This window comes from Lissotriton vulgaris, chromosome 1_2 (genome assembly GCF_964263255.1).
Source record: "Lissotriton vulgaris chromosome 1_2, aLisVul1.2, whole genome shotgun sequence".
Classification (NCBI taxonomy): Eukaryota; Metazoa; Chordata; class Amphibia; order Caudata; family Salamandridae; genus Lissotriton; species Lissotriton vulgaris.
Genome location: NC_141686.1, coordinates 125,552,638 through 125,574,869, shown reverse-complemented (window position 1 = coordinate 125,574,869; position 22,232 = coordinate 125,552,638). Strand labels below are relative to the sequence as shown.

The following is a 22,232-nucleotide window of genomic DNA, read 5'->3' as shown; positions in this document are numbered from 1 at the left end:
AAACAGGAATATGTCCATGACTCTTCTGCTTCATACTTGCAACCAGTTTCAAATGTTTTATTTCAAAATGAAGGCCACACACAGAGTACATTTACGGTACAAAAGGGGGTGGTGATGGACGGAGCATTTGAATAAATTAAACACTCACAACCAGTCAAAAGATCTGGGTTTAATCCATCACCGTTCTTTAGCCCACTCTGCCACCCCAGTTCAGACATGGCTATATGCAAATCAGTCTGACCCTGTGCCTCATGGGAACAGTCCAGCCCGAACTGCCAAGCCATGTCTTCCCTGGACCGGAAACAAGCTTCCGAGGACCGGTTTCTGGCATTCCAGCCGTCTTCAGCCCGGCTTGATTGAATCCAGTGGCAAAGTGAGCAAGGGACTCACGTCTGAGCATACCCTGCCACACTTATGGCGGCCAAAAGGGGTACAAAAGGGGTGGTGATGGACGGAGCATCTGAATCAATCAAACACTCACACTCAGTCAAAAGATCTGGGTTTAATCCATCACCGTACTTTAGCCCACTCTGCCACCCCAGTTCAGACATGGCTATATGCAAATCAGTCTGACCCTGTGCCTCATGGGAACAGTCCAGCCCGAACTGCCAAGCCATGTCTTCCCTGGACCGGAAACAAGCTTCCGAGGACCGGTTTCTGGCATTCCAGCCGTCTTCAGCCCGGCTTGCTTGAATCCAGTGGCAAAGTGAGCAAGGGACTCACGTCTGAGTATACCCTGCCACACTTATGGTCCATCACCACCCCTTTTCTACCGCTTTTGGCCGCCATGATTGTATTCGCATGAGATGCGAAAGTCAGTTTGTCGTCGAAGATTACGCCCAAATTCTTGACCTTGGAAACAGGGTTTGGTGGAGGACCGAGATCTTCGGCCACCAGGAACTAGACCAGATGGGAGAAAGCTTACCAAAAATCATAACCTCCGTTTTGTCAGAGTTAATAATAGTAATAGTAATAGGGGCATTTATATAGCGCTGGGTTTTTACGCGCACCGGCGTGTCCCCGCGCTTCGACCGCTGCGAAACGCTTCCTGGCTTCCGCGAGAGATGATCCCTTAATGGGTATCTCCAGGGTGAGACCAGACATCCCCGGCGGTCTGATGGGGCCGTTAGTGAAGATGAGGCAAGCTAGTGCCCAGAGTTGCCGAGTGTGATCGCTGATCAGAGTGGGCACCGAGGCGAGAGAATTATCGAGTCCGCTGACCCTGGTCCAGAAACCTGCCGCGTCGGGAATCGAACCCTGGTCCCGGGCCGTCCTCTGCTCTCGGGTCTGCCACCTCTAACCGATGAGCCACACTACTTCACTAAAGTTAAGTTTAAGACATTATGATTTGAACTGATAGACCTTCTTCCACAAAATCGCCGTCAATAAATTTCAACACAGCACCAGAATCAACCTTGTCCCCAACCTTGATGGTTGGCTATCTGGAAAACACATCAATCTTGGAAATTATGTACTTGGGTGGGGTACCAATAGGACCCATAATATCTATGGCCACAGTATGCCATGGGCCATCTAGGATGATGGCTCACACATATCAGGTCTTAAAGTCCTCAGAGATTTGTCAGAGTTTGCACAAGCTATGCAATCTCTCATATTCCTTTCTGCACACATATCCATGCCAGGCCACCAATACAATCTTTTAACTCTTTGCTTAGTTTTTACTGTACGGCAGTGGTCCTCATGACACATTTTCATAATGAGTTCCCTTAAGGAGGTAGGAAGAATGGCTTTATCCCCCCTCAAAAATGCTACTTTCATTTTCAGATAGCTCATTCCTTATTTCCCAAAATTGTTTCAGCTTAACTGAAATCTTGGATTTCTCGGACCAGCCATGAACCATAAACTAAATGAGGGATTGTAGATCCTCCTCTTTTAAAAATTCCTCCTTCCATTTATTTTCCTACACACAAAAAAGAAACTTCATCATGAATCAAAGCCACTTGCAAAGAATTCCATTCATTTGCCTTGCACTCTTGCATGTCTAAGGGCATACGAGTAAGAAAGCCAGTTAAAACCTTGCATTTACTAGTATGCTACCATACTCTATAGAAGAAGTCCTGTAATCACATTGACATCCTAGCGATCCTTGCTGAAGCTTTAAACAGGCTCTCAGTAGTAAGTAACTTGACAAGGGGTTTGTGATCACTCCTCACAATACATTCTCTACCTCACACAAAACTGTGAACGTGCTCTAAAGCCCAAGCACAGGCTAAGGTCTCCTTCTCAATAACTGAGAAGTTTTCTTCAGCTGGAGATAATGCTCTAGGTGCGTAGGCAATGATGGACTCCTTCCCATTCCAGTTTATTTGAGACAAAACACCTCCTAAACACTTGTTGCTGGCATCTAGGTAACAGAATGAAACAGAACACACTGACCACACTGACCACAATGAAGATTAGAGTAAAGTTTTAGTCATATACTTTTATCTTCTCTTAATTGTATTAAAACATTGATTATAGCTGTCCAGACAAACACAAAACATATATACCACATACATTTTGAGTAGGACTCATATACATTTAAAACAACATACAAAATTGTCAAGTCACTAAATTATTAGTAGCATCAACTATAAGAACAATAATCCACTAGGCATATCAATCAATTCTTGGTTCCTAGTAGATTTTATAAAGTTGATTTCACGATAGAGAAAATGCGTCGACGTTTCGACCCTGGGGGGCGATGTGCTGGTTGTGCGCATCAGGGGCGGGTCTTCATCAGGACTGTACGGTTGTGGGACAGCCTTTTCTGGACCTCGGCTTCTCTTGGGTACCTGGTCCTATATATGTAGTATTGGTGATCAGCCGACTCAGCCAATATTGGAATAATTCTTAGATCTCTGTATTGATTATTTATACAGCGTTGACACGATCGGTAAGGCGTTGTGTCCGTGATATGTAAAACAGGTGTCACGGTCTAACTCCTTCCTTCTGAGAACCGGATCTGCCGGCTGATCACCAATACTACATATATAGGACCAGGTACCCAAGAGAAGCCGAGGTCCAGAAAAGGCTGTCCCACAACCGTACAGTCCTGATGAAGACCCGCCCCTGATGCGCACAACCAGCACATCGCCCCCCAGGGTCGAAACGTCGACGCATTTTCTCTATCGTGAAATCAACTTTATAAAATCTACTAGGAACCAAGAATTGATTGATATGCCTAGTGGATTATTGTTCTTATAGTTGATGCTACTAATAATTTCGTGACTTGACAATTTTGTATGTTGTTTTAAATGTATATGAGTCCTACTCAAAATGTATGTGGTATATATGTTTTGTGTTTGTCTGGACAGCTATAATCAATGTTTTAATACAATTCAGAGAAGATAAAAGTATATGACTAAAACTTTACTCTAATCTTCATTGTGGTCAGTGTGGTCAGTGTGTTCTGTTTCATATTGGTATAGGTACCGCTATCGTTGTACCCTTATAGGGACGGATGTTGTGAGTAACAAACCAGGAAATACTATATTACTGTGTATTTCAGTCCGACAGAACCATTATTATTGTTCTATTACCCACCCAGGTTCTGAGGGTTACAGGGTCACCCCATTACATGTAATGGCATCTAGGTAATAACACACTTACTATCCACATCAAAGCAACTTAAAACTGGATCATGAATTTTAGCCTCCTTAATGTTCTCAAATTCACTTTTCCACAGGTCAGACCAACAGACTTTCACATTGCCCTTAAGTAACTGCCTGATATTAAACACTTTGCTAGAAAATCCTTCAACATAATTTGGCATCAAACTCTACCATGCCAAGGAAAGATCTAACTTCATCTTTATTAACAGGATGAGGGGCATTCTTAATAGTTTCAACCAACTGTGTTTTGGTGACAATGTCCTCATCACATAAAAAATTACACAAATATGTCACAGATTTCAGTCCAAACTTTACACTTTGAGTGCTCCACAGTTAACCCTTTCTCCTCCAAACTACCCAGAACTCCCTCTAACACACAATCATGTTCTGCTATGTCCTTACTAAAAGCCAAAATGTCATCTTGGAAGCACCTCACCTTGAGGTGCTTACCAAAAAGCTGGTGCATCACCCTTTGAAAAATAGCTGATGCAGATGCTAATCCAAAGGGCATCCTTTTATATTGAAAACATGCCACCGCGGGGATAAATGCAGTTAAAGGTTTGCTCTCCTTGTTTAACAGAATCTGATGGTAAGCCGCAGATAAGTGCTAGCTTCCCAGGGATCTTGGGGAGGGGAAACTCGTTGACTACCATTAAGGTGGCGTAAGTCAAATCAAAGCTGATTTTTCCGTTGGGACGCCTGGCTACCACAATGGGGTATATCCACTCTAATGAATCAATAGTCTCAATGATATCCTCACTAACCAATTTTTCCAATTCCTTTTCAATTTCATTTATTATGAGTATGGGTATGTCTCTTGCTTTGTGAATTTTCGGGCAAGTATCAATCTTTAGAACTATACAGTGTTCAAAACAATTGAAAATTCCAACTTTCCCGCAGAAAACTTTGGCAAATTTATTTAGCATCACGTTGCCTATAGACCAGCCTTCATCTATTACTAACAAAGGATCAGGGATATTGCGATTTAGAACAATCTTACATTTACCTTGATCTCTCCACCCTAGTACAGATGGTCCACATTTTGCCACATACAACTTTCCTAGAGACACCCTGCTCTGATATAGGCCCATGTCCTTTTGATAATTTTTCACCACAGGACACAATGCATCTCATAATGTTTTGAGACTATTATAGTGAGATTCGCAGAAGGTTTTTAGTTCCTCTGTTAAGAGGAAAGGGTTTCTTACAGGTCAGACCAGCCTTATTTTATCTTCAGCTGCTTAACGATCCTTGGGAGATTTCAACATTGCCAGTTTTTAAGTGGCAGCTGTTCGTCGTAATAAAAAACGGTACCCTATGATAAAATCAGTATGACTTTATATCATAACCTCTGCTTTATGTTTTATGAAAATATTTTTAATTCTGTTTTAAGCTCTTTTTCATTAGAAAATTGATCCTGCTGTATTAATTCCTTTTTAAAAAAAATCACACAATTGTCTTAATTGGTTACATGATTTTATTATATTGTGCTATGTGTACTGTAGTTTATGATTTTAACTAATCGAATAAAGTGATTTGACTGACTGATTCCCTATATTTAAATCTGAAAATAAGGGATCTAAACCTTACCATGTCTATTTTTTCTCCCCAATATCCTTTTGGGTTCATGTCAGGAGCCAGAAGTTTGTTACCCAAACTCTTCTTAAGCTTTACATTCCGCACATCCTCACTTACAATGGTATATAGAGAACCGGAGTTTGCATACATCCGAATGGAAACTCTTCCAATCTTCATGTTGCAAATGTTTTTTTGGTGATTTCTCCAAAATCACCTTTTATATTCAACAAAAACTGCTTTTCAACTTTTGTCTCATCCGTCACATCAGAGGGCACCACGGAAGACATCGCAAAACTAAGGAAAGAAGATCAAGCTCTCTCTGAAAGGATGGAGGTTTTAGAAAACAATGCACGGCGGAGTAACATAAGCAGTTTGAATATTCCTGAGGGAAGTGAAGGAGTGGATATTAAGAGTTATATAACTACTTTACTAAAAGAATCATTAAATCTTTCTCAATCCATTGAGGAATTAGCAGCGGATATTCAGCGCATACACCGAGATCCTTTCAGACGGAACATCCAGCGGGCCAAGCCTAGGAAAATCCTCGTAAAGTTTCATACTTACTCCTTGAAAGAACAAATTTTGAATCAGGCACTTAAGCTTAAGTCACAAACATGCAAAGGCTACAACTTTCAGATTCGCTCAGATCTGTCCCGCTTTACCTTGGATAAACAGTGGGAGCTTGGGCGAAGGATGGATGCTTTCCGTAAGCTAGGCGCAACAGTTCAGATGGGTTTCCCTGCATCCCTTAAAATCATGTTAGACAATAAAATGCACAACGTTAGATCAGTGCAAGCAGCAGACGATCTGTTATTGTCCTTTGGCAATAAGAATCAAAGAGTGTGACACTAAGATCTGTGGGAATAAACCAATCACAATCAGTAGAATTAAGATCGCTAATGACTTTTGGATTTAAAGATCCCCCTTACTACCGTTGCGTAGATTTCTTGAGGTTCTACAGTTTAAATGTTAAAAAAAAAAAAAAACGTTCATAAAGCTTATAAAGAGTGAACCTGGTTAAAGGAAAAGGGGAAAAAAAGGAGAAAAGGGAAGAAGAAAAAAAAACCCCTGGTAAAAAAAATAAATTAAAAAAAAATAGGGATTTAAGGGGAATAAGAGGAGTGTTAATAAAGGGGAAAAAAGAGGGGTTTAAGGAAATATAAAGATAAAGTTAAAAAAAAATAAGGGGAAAGGGGGCAAGTAAAAATAAAAAAAAAATAAAAAAAAAAACACAAACACAAACACACAACTCACTTCTGAGTCAAACATAGAATGTAATGGCGAGTCACACTGTAGATATTAATAGGCACGCGGTGACGAGATGGGGAAGAGCTAGGGGCACTTACTTCCGGAAGTTTTCCGGTTGGTGAGTACGGGGTTTTCCCAGGGTGGGTGTCGGGGAGGGAATGGGGGGGTAAGGGGGCACAACTATGTTTCAAAAAAAGAGCTCCAATCGGTTTGTGTAAATAACTTTCTTAACATTATGTTTTCTTCTCATCTTAAGCCACATAATAATAATTTTCTTGAACTTTCCAGTTCCCTCTTCTTAAAGTCAGCCATAACAATCTACTTTTTTTTTTTCTTTTTACAACCTAATGAGTAAATTAAAAATATTATCCTGGAATGTTAATGGTCTCCGCACCAAACCGCGGGCTAACAAAATTATGCAGTATCTCCGAGACAGTGATGCAGGGATCATTATCCTCCAGGAAACACATTTAATCGAGAGTGAGATGCTCGATTTGGTTCATAGAAATAGATGGATAGAATCAGCTATCTCAACAAAACAAGGTTCTAACACACGGGGGTCTCGATCATATTTAAAAAATCTGTGATATTTAAACTAACACAGCATAAAGTAGACACCGGAGGGAGATGGGCCATTGCAGCAATAGAACTAGGTGACACTAAGCTAACTCTTGTAGGATATTATGGCCCCAATATAGATGACCCCTCAGCATTGGAAACACTTTTCAGCCACCTACTTAGCTTCCCAGACCCTGTGATTATAGCAGGAGATTTCAATATAACTTTGAATCCACTTTTAGATAAATCCCCTAACAGTAGGCAGAAAACCATCTCTAAATCTAGAAACTGTCTATTAGGTTTAATGAACCAATACGATTATATAGATATTTGGAGATTTAAAGAGGGTCTAAAGCAAGAATTTTCGTTTAGAAACTGGAAATATAGGCACAGATCCAGAATTGATTTCATCCTCACAAGTAGAGCCCTAGCTGATTATATCATTGCAATACACTCCTATCCAATACATCTCTCTGACCACTCTGCAGTAGTGCTAGATTTAAAACTGACTTCGACACCTCTTACTAGAATATGGTCTTTTGACAGATCTCTTCTCTCTTCAACAGAAGATATTACTTTTCTACAATTAGAGACAAGATACTTCTTTAGTACTAATAAGGATACAGCCCCCATTGGAATAATTTGGGAAGCATTCAAGAGTACATTAAGAGGTCTTATTAAAAATAAAGTAGTCTACCGTGCGAGACAATATACAGACGAAGTAACCTCCATTGAAAGAAATATCTCGACTCTACAAAGGGATATAGATAACACCACTCCTACAGATAATCAAACCATTACCATTAAACAAGCTGAATTGAATAGGTTGAAGCTTTTATTGTCAGCAGTACTGGAGAAGCGGGTTATACAGAGATGGGAGGCAAGCAAACTTTCGCATTTTCAATATGGAGAGGGGGCAGGAAAGCTACTTGCCTGGAAAACAAAATCTGACCGGGTCCGTAACAATATTTGTTCAGTCACATCAGCGCAGGGCACTGTTACCAGGGATGAGGAAATTAGAGCAGTCTTTAGGAATTTCTTTGAGTCTATATACCAAGACGATCTTAAGCCTAAACAGAGTGACATTATTAATTGGCTGGAAGGTATATCCCTTCCGTCCTTAACTACAGAGCAATCCTGCTCACTAGATAAAGAAATAACCATAACAGAGGTCGAGGAGGCCATTAAGAAAGCTAAGAGTGGAAAGGCGGTGGGTACTGATGGGATGCCTTGTGAGATTTATAAAAAACTTGTCTCGGAGGTCGCACCAGTGCTGGCCACTTTGTTCAACCAAATTCTTAGAGAAGGCGAATTACCACCAGAGTCATGGAATAATGCCTCTATAACCCTCATCCTGAAGCATGGTAAACCCGCTTCTGATTGCGGCTCATACAGACCCATCTCCATATTAAATGCCGATTACAAAATTTTTACATCTATATTAGCTAATCGGCTCGGTCGGGTGGCTCCGGATATTATAGCTTCGAACCAAAAGGGGTTTATTAAAGGGAGACAGCTTGGTGAACTTACATATGAATTGATTGGCTCAATAGATATTGCAATAAAGCAGGAAATCCCACTGGTTGTTCTTACCCTTGATGCCACCAAGGCCTTCGATAGGGTGAATTGGCTATACCTATCGGAGGCTTTGAAGAGGTTTAACGTGGGGGATAGATTTCGGAGGACCATAGAGCTTCTGTATCGTAATCCATCTGCTTCTTTGCTAATTAATGGTGGCTTGACAGAGCCCTTCAAGGTTATGAGAGGAACCAGACAGGGTTGTCCCCTGTCCCCCCTCCTTTTCGACGTATATATAGAACCATTTGCTCAGACTCTTAGGGACAATAGACTTATTAAACCTTTTATTTTTGGTGGCTGGGATAAGAAGGTGGCACTTTACGCCGATGATATTATGATTTTCTCCACAAGTTACGAAGAGGCATACCCAGAGATAATTGATCAGGCACTTACATTTGGGAAAGTGTCAGGGTATGAAATTAATGCCCTGAAGACAGAATCAATGTCCTGGAACTGTAATAGAACGAATAATAATGGGACATCAAAAAGCCAAATTCGCTATTTGGGGGTGAATATAGTTAATGACATTGACGCTATTGCCTCTCTAAACTTTAATAAAGTGGCTGCAGAGTGCCGGAAACTTATGAGAGACTGGTCTCACCTTCCACTTTCCATTTTGGGTAAACTTAATTTGGTGAAGATGAGCATTTTACCGAAAGTTTCTTTTTTATTTAACACAATACCACTTTATTTTGATCCTAAATTAATTTCTAAACTACAGAGTGCGATTACCAGTTTTATATGGAATAATAAAAGTGCCAGAATCTCTTGGAAAAAAATTAGGCATCGTAGGGAGAAAGGGGGGTTGGCTGGCCCAGACTTTCAAATATACGCATGGGCGTTCCAATTATCGCATATGCGTATGTTGTTTAAAACCCCTATATCTACAGGGATGGGCCCGCGTTTCTCTACTTTATTGGTTTGTGAAGGAGTTGTTCACGCCAGATTCTTGTTTAAGTTTGGTGATCCCAAATTCTTTAAAAAGATAAAATTTAAAGTTCTAAAAGGGTTTGTATCCACGTGGTATAAAATTAGGCAAGCGATTAAGATTGGCTATTATTCTGCAAAAGCTCCAATATGGAACTTACCCGATCCTCCCTTATGGACAATGGATGCCTTAAACAATTCGCTATTAGAAGCAGATATCCATTGTTGGGACGACCTGTTTATGGACGGGTCTTTACTCCCATGGGATTATCTTAGCAATAAAGTAGGTCCCGGGTTGTCAAGATTTAAATATATCCAGATTTCCAGCTGGGCTCAGTCATATAAAGATCCGCCATTGAGACGTAACAAGCATCCTATAGGCGGGTTTAGTGACTTGATCACTTGCTTATTGGACAGCCCAGTGGCAAAAAAAGAAATCTCACGCTGGTATAATAAAATCATAGATGAAATGGATGACAGCTTCCAGTTACCAACTACATTGTGGGCAGAATTAATGCCAGGCTTAGATGCGGAAGAGCTCTGGTCTGCCTCTTGCTCATTGTTATGGGAGTTAGTTAAACCTTCGTGGCTTCGTAGGAACCACCTTTTTACTATACATAGGGCATATTATTCTCCCTATAGGTTAACTAAATTTTCATCAACAGGTCCAGTTAAATGTCCGAGATGCGGGTTAATTGAAGCCACGGATACACACATGCTCCTAGAATGCCCAAATCTAACAGAATTTTGGGAAGCCATTAAGAATAAGCTATCGCAATCTTTGGGTGAACATGTCAATATAGACCTGGTTCTTGTTATCTTTGGTCTAAGAAATAAAATCTGCAATTCAGCAACCAAATTGATATTCTATTCCATACTTGCCGCACGTAGGGAGATTTGCAGACATTGGAAAGATGCTCAACCACCAACAGTGCATGAATGGCGAACATCTCTTCTTCAAATCTCCAAACTTGACCTAGCCAGGACAGGAAACTTAAATAGTAGAGCGTTTTGGGCAATGCTTGGATAGTCGAGACCATACCTGGGTGTTTTTTTTTTTTTTTTTTCCCCCAGGTCCAATGATTAACGTGTGCACTGCCCATCCTGGCTATCAAGATTGACAGTCTTGGTACCAAAGTGGTCTCGATAAGTCGGGCACTATCAACTGAGATACTATCCTAAGCTGGTTTAAGATTGGTCTCCGTATAAAGTGCTGAAAGGAACTGGCCTCGCTTCGCGCCCTACAATTTCCTTACCAGCTATAAGCTGAGTTGGCACAATACACGACTAGTCGGCCTATTGCTCTGTGGTGGTTTTCTCTTTGGTTTTGGTAGATTGGAGCTTCGCACACAAATGAGGATAAAAAATAAAAATAAAATCCGTCACATCTTTTAGGGAACAATACATAGTTTTCTTTACTAATTTTTCATCCGCGCTTGAAGTGCCCTCATCATACTAATTTTTCATCCGCGCTTGAAGTGCCCTCATCAGCACATTGCACTTTTTTTCCCTTTTTACTTTTACAAATTCTAGCATAATAGCTAATCAACCCACAATTAGAATTTTTTTCTTTGAGTACAGAACAAAACACACTACTAGCCAAATGCAAGCCACTGCCACAACAATAACATTTCAAATCTTTTTTTTTAAACTCATGGGTTTTTACTGATTCCGTTTTTTGTTTAGTATATTTACCGCTTTTCACTTTAGCAACAACCTCTTCATTAACCTCATTATTCTCAACTTAAGTACTTTTGCACATCTGCAATCCTAAGGGGTTCCTGCTTCTGATCTGTTGACACAATTATCAAAACGTCCATTGGACCTACTGTGTCGACCCAGTTAAAAACAGAGACATCAGATAACAATCATTGATTTAACACTGGGGTTATAATTCCTAATTCCCCGGAGCAGCATTTAATCAAGTCTAGAACACATGAACAATTATAGAAGAGGGCCAACCTGCATCTCTGACAATCTCACCACATTGGGTAAAACAATCATTTACTTGAATTTTTACCTTTCCATCTAACATGCAATCACAGGCCAAATTCCATGGCTACGGTAGGCGATGCCATCTGATGATCCTCAATGGTTCCTGCTACTCCTGATCTCCTTTTTTGACCTCAGTAAGAATTTGCACACTCTGCAATGCAGTTCGATTAGTGTCTGCTTTATTTTAAATAGTAACTTCAGCGTCCCAACGGGTAGGCGCACACAATGATCAATAAGGTCCCAGATGAGGCAAGTGACACAGCTGATCAGTTGGAGATGAGACAACACATAAATACGTTTACTGGCAGTGATTATTGTTAATGCTGAAGTGCTTTGTGGCTTACCAGACATAGCCGAGTTGAGTTTTATAAATAACTTTATTAACTTCTTGGTTGCAGGATGGTAAATATGTACATTGGTCCTTATCTTGGTAATACTGTTACACCAGCCTCTTCAGCTCTTAGGGCAGACCCACCAGGAGCAGCCTCCCTGCCGCTCAACCTATCTCCAACTGTCACCACTCCTCCACACAGGCACCCAAGGAATCCATGCCTCACAGTCACACCAACATTCCAATACCAACTCTCACTCTGGCTGAGCAGCAGGGATACTGCTAGGCTGGGAATCATACATAAATACAATCAGGATATAACAAAGTTATTACAAAGCAAATTAAAGCTAGAAATCAGATTGGACTAATTCACATCAATAGTTAAGATTTTGTTAAATTTAATAACGCTGTCATGGTTAGAAGTACCCCAAAGTCAAGCAGAAAAGAACTGTCTTAAAACTGAAGTTATTTTAAACTGCAGGAGCTATGAAATTCCATTTTAAGAGGAAACATAGACATAGATGATCTATCGCAAACTGATGTTTACATTTCTTATCTTATTTTCTTATACATATTCAGACATTCATGTATTTTCTCGTATTACTCCTACAGACCGCTCTGGCAAATGCAGATATACAATACATTAATGTGAATTGATTAATTAAAGGCAAAAACATAGTAAGTAGTTTATACAAACAGCAAGCTTTATTGATTAAAAGAAGCCCACGTCCCGCAGGCACTGATCCCATGTATTCCAAACGACACCTAACACAGTTGTAGATGGAAACCATGGAAAAGGCATGCAGAACATTGAACCATAACAAATGTAAACATTGTGCGAGGCAAAACATGTAATAACGTACAACATATAGGTAGGACAAAAACAATCACAGAAAAAACTCACACACTGAATGAATACATGAAAATGTGGGAAATTGTGTGACAATTCTGGAGGTTTTTCATAATATTATGAATGAGCTTTCTGTGTGAATAATTGATATTTATGTATCTTTTTCAGAGATCTGTGCATCACAGCATGCACTTTACATACAGCTGTTTCTGTGTGTTTTGTACTTGTGATCTTGGTTGGTTAAGTGTCAAGCCTTGGCGTGCCTAGGTTATAATAGTGCAAGATTTGTGTCCCACCAGAACAGTACCTTGATTTCCTAAGAGGTTGGTGCAATGGGGGTGAAAGGGATGGGGTGTGAGCGTGGGGTAACGTTGTCTAATGGATGTTGCATGTTTGACATGATGTCCAAAAATAAACACAGGTTTGGCCATGTTCTTTTTAGACCTGACATGCCAGTCACGTTACTGGATGCCACCACCACAAGATTGGAGAACATGCTTGAAAACAAGTGGTGTGAGTCTTTCGGAAACAAACAAAAACACAGGGGTTGGCTGAGCCATGCAATCTTTCCTCTGTCTTCCACTGGTCAAGTCAGAGAAGTAATGGGAAGGAGAAGAGCATTTGTGACACCTTCCTGAAATGGAACAAAAATGTGGCCGCAATTAGTACAGACCTTACAGTTACCAGTCAGGTTTTTGTAGCTTTTCTGTGCAATGCACCAAATCTCGCAAAAAAACAAATGCAGAAGAGGGGGTTGCTGGTATAAGCGTTGACCTAATGTTACATACAATATAAACCAGGTTTGTTGGTGATGCAGTGTATGAGATAATAGAAATCGGGTTTGATGGTGATGAATGTCGGCATGTAGCACTTGTACTGGAATAGATCCACAGAAAGAACAAACTAATTGTAATGCCTTAGCCTGGAGGCATATCAGGAACATTTAACAAACTGCCTTTCCCGCCCATGTGTGACAAGCTAGTCTGAGACTCTCCACCTTCTCTCTGCAGGTTCCAGGATCAGCGGCCTACGAGGCTACTAAGGTGGCTATTGATGCAGGCTTTCGCCATATTGATGGTGCCCTGGTTTATGGTAATGAGGCCAACGTTGGGAAGGCCATTAGAGAAAAAATTGCGGATGGCACAGTAAAGCGGGAAGACATATTTTACACTGGCAAGGTAACGTCTAGAAATGTTGGGTAACTTAAAGATTCCTGAAAAAGATATTTTTCTCTTAATCTGGGATTTGGGATTCTATACCAATTTTTATCATTTTGTTCAAACTAATAAAGTCTGTTTTTTTTACAAATTATATCTCACCACTCGAATATCTGGGTCTCATTCACAAAACTATTGAAATCTAACATATGAATGATGATAGACATTTTGACAAGTGCAAAACGACTTATGTAAATCTAATTAGTGGTTTTATACTCACACATTAACTTAACCAAATAGAGGTTTCTGTGTGAGTAAATGTCCAATTATTAGTTTGGAGAATGTGTTCCAAGGCAGGAATGCTTTGCAAATTCTGATAAATGCAAATGCTTCTGGTTCTATAGAAATCTATTTCCTGCCACTTTCCACCTGGGAAATGCCTGAACACGTTTCTAAGGTAGCAGGGCAAGAAAAAAATCCTCAAAACTATTTTCAATGAAAAAATATAGCAAGTGTGTTTGCTTCAGTTTTTTAAATCTGTTTTAGTTTCACAAATAAATATACAAGTGTATAGTATCCCTTGCAAAGCAGGTATTGCTAAATATTTTCCAGAAGATTACCAAAAGTAAGTGTGGAAATCTGTGACTGTCAGTTTTCTAAAACCTTTTTATGGGGCAATCCTAGGAACCTGGGTGTACAATCTCATTAAAGAATTTACAATGGTTCCCTCCAGAAAAGCATATCAGCCTATGCGTTTTTCGCAATGTCTAAGGCAAAAAAATGCATATATTTTATTGTGTCTCATTGGGCCTTGGAAAATCATATTTTGTCAGACTTCCAATTTAGCTTTTGACAAAAAGTCAGCAGAATGGTCAAATATTTTGTTTTTGCACAATCTATTGGAAAACTGTTGTGCTGGAGAATGGCCACTTGTACGTGGTCTTTGCTGACTAACTGTTTTGGTGGAGAAGGGACACATGTATGTGGCCTTTGATGACCTAAAATCAGCCTTTGATTCGATTCCCTGACCTAAGTTGTGGGGTGTTCTAGGCATCACGGGGTCCCAGATAGTGTTCTATTGGTTACAATAAGACTCCATGAGGTGGAGGAGAGCTTTCTTACTCCTTTAGGATTGAGAAGGGAGTTCTCAAGGGCTGTGTTTTGTGCCCTTTTTCTTTTTAAATTACATATACGTGGCCAAGTCGAATTCTTAGATTTCCCTGGCAACAACGTCCCGAAAATAGGTGTGTAATGAAGTCGATTCCAGAGTCAGGAATGTAGATGGAAACTGTGAAGGTTTGTAGAACCAGAGAATTTCCTCCAATTGCTAGCACCATTGGAAGACCTCAAGCCGGATGGAACTCTAGACTCTGGTGACACATCCTTGGGCCACAACCACCTAGGAACCTTAACCACCCTAGACAAGTTCCACACGTTACCGTCTGAAAGTTCAACCACTTGTCTTCCAACACGGGTGACCATCAAAGGACTAGAATACCGTGACTCACCAGACTTAACATTTCTACACTTCTTGACACGGACCCAATCATTGACACAGAACTGGGAAGAACCACTACATGGTGCACGATCAACCTCAACAGCCCTACTGGTACCAAGCATTCTCATCCAAGGTTGAGTCATGTTGGAGCCACTTCTCCTCCCTCTCATCTTCTCAAAAGGAGACAGGTCACCCATACTCCTGGGTGTGTTTCTGTAATACCACAGAACTTCACTAATGATTTGTTTACAATCTCTTCCATTCTGCAAGGCAAGTTGAAGACCTTCCTTAAACACCCTGATCCACCTCTCAACGATGCCATTACTTTTGGGATAATACACTGACACACATTTATGTTTGATACCATGACGCTCCAAAAACTCCCTCATCTCCAGGGATACAAATTGCACACCATTGTCAGTTGTAATAGATTCTGGAAAACTCTCCCTTTCAAACACTTCATTCAAAAACTTGATCACTACACTAGATGTTATGTTAGAAACCATTTTCACCTCAGGCCATTGAGACAACTGGTCTATCAAAATTATAGCATACATCACACTCTTGTTAAATGACAAAGGACCAGCAATATCCAATGATACACTTTCCCAAACCCGTGAAGGTCTGGAGATGGGTAACCGTTCATATAGAATATGCTTTTGAGACTTATCACACAAACAGCAATCCAAACAGTCTCTGACATGCCGTTCTATGCACGTATCCATTGCTGGCCACCAGAATTTACTTCTAATCCTTCTTTTCATGGATGTCATTCCATGATGTCCTTCGTGAGCTATTTCTAAAATCATAGGTTGTAATTCACGAGGGACCACTAATTGCAGACCTCTAAACAAAACTCCTTCGACAACCGACAACTCCTGAGCAACATGAAAGAAAGGAAGAAACTCATCTGACAACAACTCTTTGCATGGCCACTGGGTTTTTACAAAATTACAAATATCACCAAGAACAGAATCACTACCACATGCCAATTTCCATGCATCCTCATCAATACAACCTTTGGAGATTTCACAAATTGACACAACATTATCATCATCCTTATCTTCTTCAACAACATTGTCATCAGGAATGGGCAATCTAGACAAACAGTCAGTTAACACATTCCTAATACCAGGGATATACTCTACTTTAAAATGAAAATCCTGAAGCTTGTATTGCCATCTAGCAATCCTTGAAGTCGCTTTACCACAACCTTTGGTAGTAAATAAATCCACTAAAGGGCGATGGTCAGACCAGAGCTTAAAAACAGTGCCGTACACATACTTGCGGAAATATTCTATGCCCCACCAGCAAGCAAGAGCTTCCTTTTCTAAAGTAGAGTATTTGCACTCCGCATCCCTTAAAGGTCTAGATGCGAATCCAATTGTTACCAATTGGCCCTTTTGACGCTGCATTAAAACCGCACCATCACCCACATTACTTGCATCAGTGATGATAAATGAACAATGTGCAGTATTAAACGTTGCTAAAGCAGGTGCAGATACGATGTTTTGTTTCAACAACAAGAACTCTTTTTTGCAATTTTCATCCCAAAGAAATTGAACATTTTTTTTCATCAAGTTCCTCATGCTCACAGTCTTATCAGAGAACAGGGGAATGAATTTCGAATAGTATTCGGCAAGCCCCAAGAAAGATCTGAGCTGATCTTTGTTCACAGGGTCTGGAGCAAATTCTATGGCTTTGACTAAATTCATTTTCGGGGAAATGCCTTCCTTACTAATAGTATGTCCTAAATAGTCATCAGAAGATACACCAAATTTACACTTTTCCTTTGTAAGTGTTAGACCACTATCTTGCAACACACATAATACTTTATACAGAATTTCGGAATGATCAGATGGATTAGATGCAAAGATCAAAATGTCGTGTTGGAAGTACAAGACATTATCAAAATCCTTAAAAAGGTTGTGCATCAACCTTTGAAAGACAGAAGATGCTGATATTAGACCAAAAGGCATCCTTTTGTACCTGAAAGCACCCTCTGAAGTGATGAAAGATGTCAAATGCTTACTATCCTTGTGTAACGCTATCTGGTGATAAGCATTAGGCAGGTCTAAAGTAGAAAAAATGGATGCCCCCTTCAATTTAGTGAACATTTCATTAATATTGGGGAGCGGATGTCTATCCACCCATATGTTCCCGTTTAAATCTCTTAAATCCACACAAAGTCTCACTTTGCTGTTGGGCTTGTGAGCGACAACGACCGGGGATAACCAAACAGAAGATTCTATCTCCTCAATGACATCTAAATCTCATAACCTTTTGAGTTCAGATTTTACAGCATCTCTTAAATGTAAAGGGACATTCCTAACTTTATGGACTTTTGGTACAGCATCTTCTCTAAGAATGATTTTGTGTTCAAAGTTTTTCAAAAGACCTAATGTGGACGTAGAAAAAACAGAAGGAAATTTCTTTTCACATTCAGAGCCGAGATCAGACTCTACACTCATCACCAGATCAGAATACCCAAGCACTTGTTCAGGATGATTGGGATCCAATTTTATAATTAAGTCCCTCTGTTGAGGCCATCCCAATAAACAAGAGCCATCTTTAGCCACATAAACCTTGGAATTAATAGTTTTACCTTTGAAACTTAGGGATGTCGTAAAAAACCCAAGAATATCAATGGGTTTCCTCCCATACCCAAGCAACTTTATGTCTGGAGGAGATAATTTTAAACCAGGAAACTCTTTTACCCATTCTTCACCAATGAGAGTACGTTTCGCCCCAGAATCCGCCATACCATTGATTTCCTTCCCTCCAACATTTACAGTGCAGTAGGGAGAATCTTTATCACATGCATTGACTTCAAACACTGCAAAAAGAAATTCTTCTTCTAAGTAATCGTCATCAATTTCATTGACATGCTCATCTGAACTTCTTTTTTGATCAAAACCCTTACTTTTAAACCTGTTCTTATTCTTACACATTTTGCTAAAATGACCCTTCATTTTGCAATATCTGCACACTTGACCAATTGCCGGACACTTTCTATCATTTGCTAGGTGATCCGGACTACCACATTTAAAACATGCAAATTCTCTCCTCTCTTGGAATTGTTGGTTTCTGTTTCTGAATGAAGATCTTTCCTCAAAGTTAGATTTCTTTACAATATTGACCTCAGCAATACTTTTTTCTGCAAGTTCCTTCACTCCAAATTTCATGTTTTCAAAACGATGTGCGATATCTAACGCTTTGTCTAAAGTCAAATCCTCAGTGTCTAAAAGTTTTCCTTGAAGCTTGACATCAGCAATTTTGTGGACCATTTGATCACGCAACATCTGATCATGAAAGGTTGAATAATTACACTTAGATGCCAAAACTCTTAAGTCATTCATAAATGAGTCAACAGATTCACTTGGTAATTGACCCCTACTTAAAGATTTATGACAGGCAACTACAACGTTGACTTTCTTAATATACTGTTTATCCAACTGTTTGATTGCTTCCTCGAAAACATCAATGGCTTCTTCAGAAGATGATACACCACTTGCAGACAAAGGTAAATGACTTAAGACATGTCTTCCTTCAGCACCTAGACAGTGTTTTAAGATGGCAAGTTTTCGTTTATCGGTATAGTCATCTCCACCAATAGCTTCAATGTAAGCATAAAAACCTTCTTTCCATCTTTTCCATTCAAGGATAGGTTCCCCTGGGCTTGATAGAAATGGTGGTGGTGCCGAAAAGCTTTCCATTTTATTAAAGCAAAAACCTAAAACAATTTGATAGGTAAAAGTAGTGTTCGTTTTGCTTTATTTTTTTTATTTTTTTATGTAAATTGTAAAGCAGAATTAAACTTTTCTCGCAGGATTAATGCGAAATTCAAGAGTTAATGCTAAAATCAAGCTTTTTCGGACGATCAATGAGGCTAATACGCGAAGTTAGCAGATTGTCATTGTTTTACATTGGATTTTCTCCCAAAAGATGGCCGCCGTGCGTCAAAATGCGTAAAACAACGTTGTGATGTCACGCGCATGCGCACCGGCTCGAGTTGCTAGACTCGCGTAGTCTTAATCACCAGGATTCGATTCATGAAAGTGCCCAAAATTATTAATATTTGATATACAAAGGCATAAAACTGTGGCGGTTTCACCTTCTTGATCCTGACACAGTCCGTGACGCTGCGCAGACAACGCCGACAGCTCTTCTTGACAGTTCGTGATCCTCCGCATCTGACGAGGAGCAACGATGCAGGTAAGGACTCCAGGTTTGTTTTAAGGTTCTTGCCCAATCGTCGCCAGTGTAATGAAGTCGATTCCAGAGTCAGGAATGTAGATTAAAGGAGATTTATTGACGAGCAAATGTAATCAGTCTATATCAGTGAACCTGGGTCGTAACTGTCATCCCATGGAATCCGGAACACAGCAGTGTTCCTGATTCCAGGCATGACACAACAACACCACAAGGTGCTTTCAAAATTCCAACACTCTTGTTTGCTGATGATAGGAACCCCATTTCTAAAACTCCAGCAGGGATGCAGACTATATGAGTCCACATTTTAGTATTCTTTAATAAAAAGGGGGCTTGTATTGCATATTAGTAAGACCATGTACATGGCATTCAAGCCTACAAAGCCGTAGAACTTGCATTACAGTACAGAACCTCTAGAACCTTGTCTATTTAAGAGTGAGATTGTCCAGTAAACATAATTGGATGTTACAAATCAATAAGAGCATCTTAAAGCTACAATAGCAATCAGATGTTGTATTGAGCTAGCAAAAAAAACCAAGTCTAGAGTTCTTTCCCCAGCTGTAGAAATGTATAATGTTAAACTTTAAGGATTGGCCTTGTATGGTTCCACCCTGTGGGGCCATGTGAAAGGCAATGGTCTCGCTGTGGTTGAAAACAGGTTTTTCAGGACCCTACTAAACCTCCAGCATAGTGCCTCTCACCTTCCCCTGTTATTGGATTTCAGCGTGTGTCCGATCACTTCCACTCTGAAGTTGGGACCCTTGCAGTACTGGCACAAATTGAACTGATGAATTAGAGGTGTATATGTTACCATTAAGGGAATTAAGTTCTAAGGGACATTTACAAATTCACTGGTTAGCCTATATCACAGCATGTTATTCAAATTCGACCTTCATCCTCTCAGAGAATCCCCAGCTGATGCCAGTTCAGTAACAACATCATTAATCAAAGAAAAGCAAAGGGTGTGCTTAGTGAAATGGAAGTAAGGAGTTGAAAGGCAGGCAGATTGACTCATAGATTCCTAGACCACAAAGCCACTCCCTTATATACATCTTTCCTTGATAAAAGCTAGGTCCCTTGGCCAAGCAGTTATACACACAATTTAGATTGGAATCCTGCCTATGTATAGCTTCTGTATTAAAATGCACTTCCACTTAGGAAGTGGATCAAACCTATGTGCCAACTTATACGCATTAGGCAATATGAAATCTCACTCAGAATCTTGAGATCTGACACTAGTGATGTCACTGTCAGCAGCATTGCCAAATTCTTAAATTCTGCATGAGATTTTTAGCTAGTGTTGCTGCTATTTCTTCTAATGACTCCTGATTTTGCAGTGGTTTTCATTAATATAATATTTTAAATTGCACCTGTTACAGTGTTGGGTGTTTTATATTTTATGGAAGGTCATATGTTTGTTTATTCAGTACAAGCATTTAGTATAGCTGATATAATATTTTAAATTGCACCTGTTACAGTGTTGGGTGTTTTATATTTTATGGAAGTTCATATGTTTTTTTTTTCAGTACAAGCATTTAGTATAGCTGCTAGAGGTGTTGCACTTTGATGGTTTACCCAATGTACTAAGGTACTTTGTTTCTATGTGATCTGCTTTAGATAAAATCAAATGGTATCTGTATGTGCTTTAACGCACAAGGACTATTAATGTCTCTATATGATTGTGACAAATGTGATGTTTTTTAAATGTTTTCTTTATGTTTTATGGATTTTGAATCTGAAATAACCAGACTTGATTGATTGATTGATTGATATCAAAAGTTAGATGTTCCAAGAAACACGTTAAATAGTGACTCATTTGATTATTGGTGCGATTTGTGATATAAAACCAGCAAACAAAATACTGTTGTCTACTTGGCAACATCATAAAAGACAAAGCTTTGTTATTGCAAGTTCAGCTTTCTCATTCCAAATTCAATGGCAGTTAACAGAGCAAATTGTTGATGTTAGAGGCCCCTTACACCAATTTCATTGGGGTCTTCATTAGGGCAAATTAAGGAGGCAACCTTGACACAAAATATCAAGGTAAAAAGGATTCTCAAACTAAATGAATTGCCAGACTCCTGAAGGAGATTAATTGTGTATGGCTAGGGACAGCTGTGGGGGAATGTTTGTGAGAATGAGATTTCCCTTAAAGAGTATTATGAAACTAGGAGGCATCCGCAAGGTTTGAAGAGCTCCCCCTAGGCTGTCCCTAGACCTGAAACACCATGTTATTGGTCTAAAATATTCACCTTTTAGACTTAGCATAAAAGGAATTATTTCAGAAATGTAGAAATTCCCTGTGATGCTTTCTATAGTAGTGCTAAATATATGATAGACTTTCTTGAAAATCAGCATTCAAAAAAGTCTAGAATGAAATGGGTTGATACAGAGATCAAAAGGTATTACTAGATATTCATAATGACCATGCGTGGTCTTGAAAGCTGTCATCCACTCATCTCAATCTTTACTCCAGACCAAGTTGTAGGCTCCCCTGACATCTAATTTGTAAAACACTTTGGCCATTTTGACTTGATCTAGAAGAAAAGAAATGGAAAGAGGGTGTTGATTGTGGAAGGCATTCATATTTAACTTATGGTAATCTGCACACACCTGGAATTCAAGATCTGGTTTTGGCATATCGCAGCATCTTTAAGGGAAACTGAATGCTCAAAAAATCCCTTAG

General features: G+C 39.7%; 1 protein-coding gene across 1 annotated transcript in view; it reads left to right on the top strand.

Moving 5' to 3' along the window:
* The window catches only part of LOC147734673 (estradiol 17 beta-dehydrogenase 5-like), a 231,481-nt gene that overhangs the window by 57,050 nt on the left and 152,199 nt on the right, over window positions 1–22,232 (top strand). Inside the window, exon 2 of the mRNA XM_086952967.1 lies at window positions 13,690–13,857. Within this exon, the coding sequence (XP_086809093.1) occupies window positions 13,690–13,857 (168 nt within the window). The remainder of the gene's footprint in view (window positions 1–13,689; window positions 13,858–22,232) is intronic.